Source organism: Nyctereutes procyonoides, unplaced genomic scaffold (genome assembly GCF_905146905.1).
Source record: "Nyctereutes procyonoides isolate TBG_1078 unplaced genomic scaffold, NYPRO_anot_genome, whole genome shotgun sequence".
Lineage (NCBI taxonomy): Eukaryota > Metazoa > Chordata > Mammalia > Carnivora > Canidae > Nyctereutes > Nyctereutes procyonoides.
The window spans coordinates 6,566,469-6,579,494 of record NW_026575120.1 but is presented as its reverse complement, the minus strand read 5'-3'; the positions used below and the strand labels follow the sequence as shown (position 1 = coordinate 6,579,494).

At 33.6% G+C, this 13,026-nt stretch overlaps 1 protein-coding gene across 1 annotated transcript in view; it reads right to left on the bottom strand.

Moving 5' to 3' along the window:
* TNKS (tankyrase) overlaps positions 1–13,026 on the bottom strand; it is a 214,906-nt gene that overhangs the window by 88,152 nt on the left and 113,728 nt on the right. The window contains exons 4-5 of the mRNA XM_055334908.1: positions 11,373–11,409; positions 10,547–10,622 (exon numbers count right to left, since the gene is read on the bottom strand). Coding sequence (XP_055190883.1) covers positions 10,547–10,622; positions 11,373–11,409 — 113 coding nt within the window. The remainder of the gene's footprint in view (positions 1–10,546; positions 10,623–11,372; positions 11,410–13,026) is intronic.

The window sequence follows — 13,026 nt, the reverse complement described above, 5'->3', positions numbered from 1 at the left end:
AAAACTAGGTCTCCTTTAACTTGTCTCTTCTAATGATTACACATTACTGGATCCTTCTATAGGAATGTTTTCTTTTCCAATCTTTTCCTCTGGTCCTGGGCCTCCTGATCAATGGTTCTTTAAATCACAGTACCTCGAGCAAAATATATATATAAATGGTCTCATCACAGTGGACTATATCAGTACTCTTACTTTGCAATGATAGGCATGATACCACTCCTAGAACCTAAGAGAGTTTAACATATTAATGTTTTCTGTCACAGTCTCTATAATGAGGAAAGTTGGGGGACAGTAATACTGGTCTCCTCACTGAATTATTTTCTGGCGAAAATGAAATAGAAGATATGAAAACATTTTGAAAATACAAAGTAGTTTCCTGAAAATAATAGCTAAAATCTACTGGGGACTTCCGAGGTACCAAGCACTATTCAAAAATGTATCATAGGTATTAACTTATATTTACTCATATTTACTTTACACACCAATTACCAGAGCTACAAACAATATTATCTCCATATAAAGGGGGAAACTGAGAAACAGAGAGATTAATATAGCAAGTTAATAGCGGAGTTAGAGATCAAATCTAGGCATCTGACCTCAGAACTCCCATTCTGCCTTCCTTCTTTTCCTCTGGCTGGGTGCTCAGGTTCTGGATAGCATGTTCAAAAATGGACTAACACGGCTAAGTGGCAGAAGAGTAACTCCTGGCTGGCAGGGATCACACTGGTAGTCCTGGCTACCTTAGCACTGATCCATAAGGGTACTATATGTGAAACCCTATGAATAATGAGAGTGTGACCATACCTCTGGATGAGGATCCCTGAAATGGAAGACTTCTTAACAATAGTTGTCTAGAACAGTAGGCATTAGAGGACAAAAAAGAATAACAGGAAATTGAAATTGAAATTGGATAAGATGATTCATCTGTGTAGATATGCTACATGAACAGAGGTAAATATGACTGGTATTTTCCAAATCAGAGAGCATATTCTTCCAAAGTAACACATGTCGTCATCTTTAGGAGGGAACCTAAGGCATTTGAAAATTTGTAGAATTTATGGAATATCTTATAAAGATTCTGTACCTCAGCTGCCTTACACAGTAAAAATTTATTTTTAAATTGAGACTATAAAGGACTATCTTTAAGCGTATGTACTGGGAAGAGAAGGAAAGAACCACACAAGAAAGAACAGGAAATCCACAGAGGAATATTTGTGAGAATAAAGTTCTGAATGCCAACTTAATTCAATTTTAACTTAACGTTCTCATCATGGAAATTCCAAGGGGATTCTTCAACAGCCAGACATTTGTTTTTCTCTTTTCCAGTCTCAGATTCAGAAGAATTGACATGTATGCATGAAAATGAGTTTCTAGCTTCCTCTCATTGGGTTTGTACAGTAGAAAAAAAAAAAAAGAATGCTTAGCACTCTCAGAAGGTGCAACATTAATTTTGCATTGTTTAATGAGAAACAGCTGGCAGACTCTATGGAAACCAGGTTTCATGTCTAATACTAACCTGATGCTTTATACCTGTAGAAGAAAAGTTTTCACACTATTCAAACCTCACATGAATTCCTTTTTATAATTAATATTTACAGTCTCAGGTTTTTAAATCTAAACATCAAAGATTCTAACATTCAACAGTTCACTTACTCTTGAAACAGGACACAAGTTACATTGATTGGCATCTAAAGATTATGAGGGAATCATTCCATGTTAGATTATTAAATAGTCATTTTAATCATGTAAACTGGGAGAAATTCCTGTAGCTGATTTTAATGTTGTTAAGAGCTCTAGGACTTGGGAGATACACTATCACCTCAAAGTTCATTCAGTGATAAAGTCGTTTCTGAGCTTGCGTATGTGAATTTGACAGCTAAGAGCAGCTAAGAGCAGAGAGCTCCAGTTCTGTTCCCTGCCAATGACCCCTTCCCCAACTCCAAGAGGTACTGAACTCTCTCTGAAACTATGAGATTACTTTAATGGGCATTTTTATGGTATTCACAGTAGGGTATTATCATGTTACTATCGTCACAAAAGAAAAATCAATATATGAAATATTTTATATTTCGAGTTTGTCTATTTTCAAATTTCCTAATTTGACTACCCAGATATGAATTTCAATTAATTATGTATGGTATTCATAGTGTTGTATTTGAAGTTTTACTACTGATGCTATTCTTAGTAGAGAAAGATGTTTTGTTATTAGTCACTGAAAACAGTCTTTTTTGAAAAAAGAATATTATGGGGATTCTTGATGCTTTTAGGAACTTTCCTTTATAATTCTAATTTAATTGAGCAAGTAAGTAAGTGGATGAATATGAACAGGGGAAAGGGTTTTAGGCTTCCTAAGCAATTATTACACAAGAAATATTTTTTAAAAAGGTAGTGATACAAAAATAACCAAGTGTTATTATAGACAGGGTGTTGTGTGCCCACACCCACCCCAGCAAACTCATATGTTGGAAGCCCTAACCCTAATGTGGTATTTGGAGTCAGGACCTTCAGGAGGTAGTTAGGGTTAGATAAGGTCATGAAGTGGGTCCTCCTCATGATAAGGTTAGTGCCCTGATAGATAACAAACACCTAAGAGCTTGTGTGTTATCTCTCAGCAAAAAGGTGGCCCTACACAAGCAGGAGAGCCCCTCATGAGAAACTGACCATGCTGGAACTTTGATCTTGGACTTTCCAGCCCCAGAGCTCAGAAATAAATTTCTGTTAAGCCACTCACTCTATGTATGGTACGGCAACCTGAAGCTAAGATACTAAGTAACTGGTACAAAATGAGTTAAGAAATTAGCAGTTTATATTGGTTTTATATTATGGCCAGACCACAGTGCCTAATAATGCTCAAAGCTACAGATAATCTCGAAGTTCTTAAGTCCATAATAACTCTTCATTTTTTGCTGCTTCTCATTAAGCCAGAAGTTTCTGAAATCAGACTTCTCTTTGTCCCTAAGCAAGCCTTTTCACCCACTAAGGTTTACCCTTAACTGATGCTAACCCAACAGTTTAAAACGAAGAGATCATATCAAATAATAATTATTATAGGGCCATTTTAAAATATCTTCATCACCTATCAATTGATACATAAAAGTATGTTAATAACACTACCCACCACCCCACTCATCCACAGAACTTGGACATCAGCAATACCACTGCAGCTACTTTGCATGTTTCTTCCAGATTCTATGCCCTTGCCGCTCTGCCAGATGGACGTTTTTCAAGCGAATGCCACAGCTGTTATCTACTGTACCCTATAAAGTTTGGTTTACTTGTAGAAGCAGAAAGAGCACTTTAAACTTAGATTCTTACCATTTCAAAAGAAATATTTAAGTATCACTTTTGTAACTTGGCTTCTAAATAAAATTTTAGTAATGAATCATACTCACAACAAAATGACTTAGTATTCACTACTCATTTCTATCCCTCCACTGGTAACTAGTCTAATGTTGACAACTGCAGGAAATCTGCATTTTGGGTATGGGTGTAGGAGAAACCAAAGTTAGGAGAAGGGTGGCTAAGCAGAGCTAAAATGAACTCCTGTTTTACCACCTGCTTTTTAATACAGGTCCCTTTCTACTAAAAATTCTTTCCTCAAAGAGAGAAAGAGAGCACAGTTGGCATGGGTACTAATTACCCTCACCAGTAGAAATGTCATGCTTGACAAAATAGAGACTGTTTTAGTAGAAGTGATTCCCTAATGAAAAATAAAAAAGACATTTTCAAGCTCTTATTGTTACAAAACGAATATACACAAGCATAAAGATTTTACACAATATATTCCATCATAAGTAGGCAAGAAAACTTGCTCTAAGGGATTTCTGCATTACAGTAAGACATGCACTGCTCAGCAAGATGTACTTTAAAGAAGCGATTAGATTAGATATATAATTAAATGTAAAGTACTTGAAGAGTTCCCTAATGCAGACTTAGGGCATTTTGACCTTCCTGTAATCCCAAGTAACATCTGAACTATGGTCCATAAAAGTTGGAAATTAAAAAAATGGTACGGCTTTTCATCTACCAAGATTTGCCAAGAACAGAAGAGGATGATAAAGGCCACTAAAGACCACAGAGAGCCAGGCATGGGCCCTCAGGTAATGCTAACACTTTCTTAAAGGGAAATAAGGCTCTATATAAACTTTATTCCAGATTACACAATTATCTCATCTAGTATGACTCCACATATCCTTACATAATCTAATTCTGTATGACTGATAATTACTACTAACTCTAATAAGAAATAAATAACAAAATACATTACAATCTTAAAAGTTGGGAGTCGAAAGGTATTTTAGAGATTATATGGCCCAAACCCTTCATTTTATAGGCTAAAAAACCCAGAGAACTCCAGGGTGCTTGGGTTGCTCAGTCAATTGAACATTTGACTCTTGGTTTCAGTTCAGGTCATGATCTCAGTGTCATGAGATTGAGCCTTGTGTTGGGCTCCACACTCAGCACAGAGTCTGCTTGAGATTCTCTTTCCCTCTGCCCCATTTCCCCACCATTTGTGCTCTTTCTCTAAAATAATAATCTTTTTTAAAAAAGAGAACTCAGAGATATGACAAAACTTATCTAGTAATAATTTTAACTTAAAACTTGATTTCCTAAAAAAAACCAAAAAACAAAACCAAACAAACAAAACTTGGTCTTCTAGCTTTAAACTCCTGCTTTTTCTCATAATACTATTACTTCCCTCAAAAATGCACATGAAATTAATTTTTACATTCCAAGAGGGAAAAGAATCTTAAAATGTAAGATCTAAATTTAAAATAATTAAACATATCTAAAGAAATAAATATATTTGGAGATTTATCTTCAAATCTTCACTTAACTCTTCCTCACAGCTATAAGAGTCATTTTTAGTAATCCACCTGAGAAAAGATGTAATCTTTCCTGCTCAAAAGATAATAAGCATTGAGTTATTTTCTTATAGTCGGGGTATTTCAATTATCTTTACTAGATAACATAACACTACAAAACTGGTGGCTTACCTGGGTGGTTCTTCTCCTCTACACAGTATGGGCTTGGGTGCTAGGGGTGGTTGATGTCACCCGAGGGTAAACTGGAAACTCAGTTGAAGCTTCACTGTCTGGGATGCCTGAACAAGGAGTCATTTAGAGACTTAATTGAGCTCAGGTGGGTCTCTGCCTAGAGGCCTCCACATGGCTGATTGGGCTGCCTTATGGCATGGCAGCTGGGTTCAAAGAAAGCATTCCGAAAGCACTAGACTGGCAGCTGCCAGGCCATTTCAGGGACTGGTCTCGGAAGTGGCGTAGCACCACTTCTGCTTTATTTACTTTATCAAAGCAGTCCCAGGCTTAGCTCAAAGTCAGTCTAAGAAGGAACTAGACCAAAGCATAAATAATGAGGCATGGTTTCATTTGAGAGGTCTTCAAAGTAACAATCTGCCATATAATGGATGTCTAAATCCTGGTCAAACATGATATTTGGTGGAGACTCACAGTGAGGGAGGGAGCTGTTAACCAAGAATATTGAGAAATTCTATATTACAATACAACAAATGTATATAATCCTAATATTCAAATATAAATATAAAAGAAAGTTCACTAATCTTATATGTTCTCTGTGCTTCATTGGATGCGTTTATGGAATTCAAATGAATACTATGGCATTATTTTCAGCCAGATATTAATTTTTAATAAATATAGGCTTAAAATGGTAAATAGATCTAAAAAACACATTTCTGAATTTATAAACTGTTACTATAAACAAATTTATTTACTAAATGTGATGTTTTAGGAGGTGTGAAGACCATGCTCCAAAAGAATTAATTCAATTATATGCTTTGTAGACTATTTGGTAACATTCATTTTATCCAAATGACATCTATGACTGAGCTTGGATAATAAAGACCATTTCCATGGTTAAGTGGGAATGTTTGAATACTCAAAACTATATATGTGTCCATCCTAAATATGTCCAAAAGCTTCAAAAAAATTTATCAAAGGAGTAGGGGTCTAACTTTGAGGTTCTACTATGTGCTATAATGGTATACATTAATCACATTATTTCACTTTATCCTCTCAAATACCTTGTGGAATAAGTATGATTATCTCCATTTACAAATGAATACATTGAAAACTGTAGAGCCATGGTTACACACTTAGAAAGTGGAACAGGAGAGAAAAGAACCCAATCTGTCTAATCTCAGAGTCTATATGCTTTTTCAACTAAATAATTCTTTTATGGGTTTCTTCAAGGGATGGCACTAAACTCTACCTTATTTCTGATCTCTATTAAAAAATAGTTTTCAAACACTTCTGTTTCCAGAATCTTACTCATTATTAACTGTTTTATGGAAGCAAACATTTACACAGCAATCTGACATTTAAAGATGTCCTTTAGTTAACGTTTCTGAGTTAAATCAGGCTTCTCTGACTGCCTATTCACCTAAATTTGTGGTTTCTTAGAGAAGAGCATCCATGTCTAAATATTAATGCTTTAAAATCAAGAAGCCAAAAAAATCCCACTTTAAATCTACACTTGAGAACTGTATCACTGCAATAGGAATCATACATTTTTTAGAGCATTAATTTCAAAGTACTGGATGTTTTAATAGTTTTATCAGTTGTTGAGCTCCTTGTGAACCATTAAACATATTTATCTCTCATGACACTTAGCACTGTGACCTACACATTGTAACTGAGTGCTGGCTGAATAAATGAGAGGAGCAGAAAGAAACCCAGAATACCAGAAATTACACGGAATACGGAATCCTATTTAGGAATATATACAGTAATGCCCAACTCCAACCGATTCCCTAATTATAAGGAGGGGAGAGACGTAGGACATTTATTTTGGAAGGGGATAAAGGCAGCCAAGAAAGGGAAACGACACAATAAGGGACCAAAAAGAACTCTGAAGAGGGTTGAATATTGGAATAATTTGAGATGTATTCAAATATTTTTTTATTCATTGTATAAAGGAATCTTTAAAATTAATATTGAAAAACAAGAGACCACTACCACCTTAAAGTTACATATCAAACAATTATTTGGCCGATTGCTAATAAAATATCTGATCTTAACAGAAAATACCATAAAGGGAGAATAAAGGACAACAAATCTAAGTGTGAAAACAGGAAAAAAAAGAATTCTAGAAAGAGAACAATCTGTATGAAAGATCTAGTTGCATTTCACTGCAATTCAAAAGAAGGAATCACAGAATGTTGTATCTAATCATAATGGGCAGGAGACTAAAGAATAAATTATATCTATGGTCCTATGTTTCTAAGTGGCCATCATTTAATGTGTATATAAGTATACAAAAGTGTATTTTAGAACAAAATGTTTTAACAAAATTTTGTCTTTGCTTTGGGGGGGGCGGGTAAAAAAACAACTGGAAATTCCTCGAGTAGCCAAGCTCCACTTTGATTTTCATGTAAAATAAAAAGCAAAAAAACATAAATGATTTAAAACCTTATTAGTACTTCACTATTTTCAGAATTCTACAGGTTAGAAAAACAAATGTCTGTGGGAATAAAAGCATTAACCACTCATATATTACCTAATTAGATAATCACCAAGTCATGGTATAGAATTAAGAGACTATTTAAAAGTTATACTGTCATTGTATAATCCCACGTATTGTATTGAAAAGATTGCTGCATTTAAAACCCCCACATATTTAAAGGCAAATTCTGCACCTACGAGTTAAGGAATAAGGAACATCTCTTTTCTAAAAACATTATGAAATTGACATTTCCATGGGCTTTTGAAATTTACAAACCGGAATCACAGTAAAAACAGAGACAGGCAAGGACTCACTTAAGCATTAATACAGTCATTTTAGAAACCCTCTAAAAATAAGTTTGATTCTGCACTGTGTTCTAAAACACAAATTTAAGAAATAAAACTATATACCTGACTTACTATATATGTAAAGTACCTTTATCCTCTTGTTAATATACAATTTGACTTCCTAATTCTGGATAAACACATGCAAATGGCCTGAAAAAATACTAAATACATAAGATAGACTTGTAATTTCACAGCTAGATTTGCTTACACTTTTTCTTGACACCAATAGCAAGAAAACAAAAAATACTGTCATAACTAAGGGATCTTATCCCAATCTGCATTAGCACCCAGAATTTTTACTACTTTGCGGCTTTACTGTAGCTGGCACATTTAATAAGAACTACTCTGTACCATAAACAAAGGTAATATCTAAGTATGAACACAATTCAATTTTAATTATGAAATTTTATATGCATTTTGTATACTGATGCACAATTGTAAAAGATTTTTTATGTTATATGCATCGCACCAAAACCTAATAAATGCTTAAGTCTCATTTTCTACCTAATTTGAGCAAATTAATAATCTAAAAAAGTACAGGAGCATATTTTGGAGAATTACTGCATTATTCATATGATATGAATCCTACAGTATAATATTAATTTATGAAACACGTTCTTAAAAATGTTCTGTACGTGAAAATATGTATTTCTCCTTCATTATATAGTAACTCAAAAATAAATTAGTAAAATAATACTAGCAATAATATAATAACAGAAAATGTAAAATCTCCTATTCACATACTTCTGAGTTAATTTACTAAATGGCAAAGAGCATGGAGAATTTTTCACTCAGAGGATAAAATTATATTTGTTAGCGAGCATATTCATATCCTAAGAATCTGCTACCTGCAAGGTGCCGGGCTTGGTCCAGTGCAAAATACAAAGAGCTAATGGATGAGTAGAGGAAAAATCTCTGTGGTAAATGTCATAGAGTAATACAGAGAGGGAGCCATAGGGATTTGGGTAAGGAATACATTGGTTCCAGCTAAAGAAATGAAGAAAGTATATCCTCCTCTGGGGAGAAGAAAAAATAAAGGAGTTCTCTATAGTTATGTAGGGGGTGAGGCAGGGAGAAGAGGTAATTTGTTAATTATCAGTGTTCGTACTCCTTAATTATTATGATTTCCTGAGCTACAAATGAGGTTGGCAGGTATAAGGGTGAATATGGGAGAATGAGGCTGGGATGGAAATGGACTCCTGCTACCATAATCCCACACAAATTCTGTAATATTAAAATGACAAGGAAACCTGAAGTAGGCTATGCTCTAAACAAGCTCTATATAAAGACATAGCTACACTTACCATAGTTAAGAAGACCCTTTTCTGCACTGTGTAAAAGTCACTCTATCTACTGAGAAGATCCAAACAAAATCTGGAGCTCAAAGTAACTCAAGAACATTAAAATCCTCAAGGCAACTTCAAATTTGAAGGAAAAAAATGAGCAGTTATCATTTAAAAACATCTCCCAAAAGGCATTAATAATACTGAGTAAATCTTTAATACTGAGTAAATCTAAAGCTACTTTGTAGCTTGAAATATACATACTTTAACCTTCCATTAAAGTAGAATTCTTACCCCTAAATTATTCAGAGAAACTGAATGCTCACTAGGCCACGTGAAATAACATACAAGGCAGCTATAATAACATATAACATATATTCTGAGGGGAGGATTCAATTCTTTGCCACTATTACATGGATTTCATTGGAATGGAAAACAAAAAGCTGGAGGTACTATAAAGACATTGTATCTAAGGGGTGTACCATCCATCCTGACATTTTCCATAGCACATTTTTCACTATAAGGAATTTCAAAGAAACTAATTCTTTAAATATTAGGCACAAAATGATTTTCCTCAATATTTACAGTGTAACTTTACAAACATTTTATGTTTTTAAAATACAAAATCTATCCTTAAATATTAAAATATGATGTCATTTTAAAAAGAGTTTACAGTACAGAGTGCCTTGTTTTTCATTACATATTAGGTAAATCACTGCAAAACTTTGCAGTCAATTAACAGAGGCTGTGAAGGGTTACATTTCAGCCTATAGTCACCAAGAATACAAAGCATAAAGTGAAGATGCCAACTGTACATTTTATATATATACATTTAAATTTACAACAATTATTAATTAATACACTATTTCTCTATCTTTAGTCTATTTTTTTCAACATACCATGATAAAAACTTAGCCAATTAAAAAAAAACAATAAAAAAGCAGGACTGTTATAGGTTTAAAAAATTGTTAGCATTTTCTGATCTCTAAATGGAAAAAAGTGTTGGTATCTAGCAAACAAATCTTCCTCTGCCAAACAGCAAATCAAAAATGCAAATATCCTAACAAAGACGGGCAAAAATAGGACATAAACAAATATTTCCAATTTCCATAATCATACATAGAAAATAAGATATGTTGTTATAGTTTTAATTACCAATAGAGCTGCAGTTCCATTTAACAAACAACTTTCAGTGTCTGACATTTAAGAGAAAATGCTTAAAATCCATGCTTCACCAGTTCTATGAATATGTCACAACTGCCAATAACAGATACAGCAGCATTTCGTTTTATGGTCAAAAGATACCAGTAAAAATAAACAGTTATATAGGACATATATGAATGTATATATACATATATGTAATGCCAACTTCAAAATTTTTCAGTATAAAGCAAGAAGAAATCGTTGATGGAGGATATAATATTTTAGGTAACTTACCTTTCGCCCATCACTTGCATGGCAATTCACATTTAGAGGAGTCAGTAAAGCCATTAGTTTTTCTTCATTACCACTCCTGTAAAAAGGTAGTAAGTCAATTCCTATAAAATTATAGAGCTTCTTATGAATATTTATGGTTATTTTTCAGAAGAGTGGAAAATAATATGGGTTTGCTTTGATGTCTTCTATACGGTTCTCAATGAATCCCTTTTGGTATATTAAATTAAAATATTCCTAATTAATTCCTGTTAATCTTCATACAGTGGTACATCTTGGGTAATATAGCTTTCTACATTATTGTTTTATTTATCTGCATCAAGTCACCTTCTTAATTACAAACAAACTTTATTCTGATAAGTGATCTAAAACACTGGACTTAAAAACACAAAATGATGAAAAAAGCTAATTAATTAAATTATAAATGACCAAGAACAAAAGAAAATGGATGAGAATTTTAACATTTACTTTATGCCCCTCATTCAAGCTTTGCTAGAAAAATTTTCAGAGAAAAATGAAGAGATAGGTATTTAAATACTCCAAGAAGATTATCCGAAACACTGGCCAACTAAGGTCTGCAGGTACCCTAAGAAATGTTTCAAATAAAATTAACCTTACAAATCTTTGCCATGTTGAAAAACTCTATCATTTAACACACCCATCATATAAAATAAAGTATACAGAGATGGAGTAAAAGGTCTTATCCGCATTAACATGTAAAATCCAAGCAAGACAATAACATGTTATAATTTTTATAGTCCTCCACCTGCCCTCCCCCTTTTTCCCCTTATATGCATTATACTCACTTAAAATGAATGGAATCACTTACCTAGCAGCTTCTAGGAGTTCGTCTTTCTTGTATTCACCTAGATGATTGCAAAATATCATGCTGTTAGCATTTGGCAGAAGACAGATTAAGAAATGCAGTAGGCAGCAAATACAGAATTAAATAGAGAAGAACAGAAAAAGAGAGTCCACACCCCGCTGGGTGATGGAGCCGTGACGTTAGCCAGCTTGTGAAGGCAGCATCACCAGTGCCTTGGAGACGGGCAGCAAATTGACGCAGCTTCTTGTCCAATCCTCAGATGAAATAGCTTTCTTCAGACAACCAATGAATGCTAAATCTCGTGTCCAGAAACACATTCCCTCTGATAACAGCATGCCAGCTGAAGACAATGTCCCCTCCCCCCTTTCCTATTCAGGCTGTCACAGTATACTTGTAAAGCATAATACATTCTGAGACAAAAGCAAAATAATGTGGCTCTTTAAAGGTACAAATTACTAGTCTTCAAAAAAACTCAGTTTTATCTGTAATGACATGGAAAGTTTTTTCAAAAAAAAATTAATTACTGTCGCTGAGCATTATAGCAGTAGGAAAAAATATATCAGCATCATGAAGCTTTTGCCTCAATAGGGTAGGTCTGTAGACTAGAAATACGTGAACTCCGTACCAAATGCTATGAACCTCTTGGAGGCAGCGCTCCAAAAACCAAAACAGTGAATACGTTCTTAAATGACAATAATATTCTAACATGCTGCAGTCTTCACACTTTGTACAAATTCAATACCAAATTTTAACAAACAAGAAACCTTAAAATTATTTTTAAAAAGGAGGCTGGGGTCACTGAGAATAGTAGATAGCCAACTATTGAGATGTGGATAATTTTTCTCCCTTCTATTCTTTAAAACATCACAGACTGAAATGAGGTATATAATTTAAAACCTTTGATTCAAATTCCTTAGAGTATTCAAGATATAACAAATAAGCTTCATTTGCAAGCTCAACTGAAGGACAAGGAATTTTAACACAGAGTTTGTTCATTCAATAAATAAAAAGAACAGCCAGGACTATGATTCAGCTCTAATATGCTGACTCAGTTTGCTATACCATTAAAGAAATAATTGTACAAAATGTCTAAGCCAATAATTACATGAAACCAAATATTAAGCATACACATAAGAAGAAATAAAATGTTAGATTAACTGAAAATATTATTCTATTAAGAAATAAGCTCAAATTATTTTAAAAATCTTATCATTTATAAATATATACTTCTTTGCATTTTGTTTCTATTTTGTTACAGAATGCAGAATACTGATGTAAATAAATACTATAAAGACACCTAAGGACAACCAAGCACATATTTAAATTCTATAACCCATCATTAGCAAATATTCTTTTAAACTGTGTTTTGCTTCTTGGATTAATATTATATTAAAATCTAGAAACTGTAAACAGTTTTTTTTCAAATAAGGAAAAAGTTATTAAATATCTATTCTCTCCTAAGGGAATTTTATATGCCACTAAAGTCATAGATTCAACAATATACATGGATAAGCTAGAATGCATTATTCATGATCATGGAGTTGGTCTTTCCAATTTCCTAAACACTGTATTCCACATTCTTTAACTGACTGAGAGTTTTAGCCAATAAGATTCTTGTCTTCCCAGAGCCAAAGACCTACCTTTACTACACATTTTA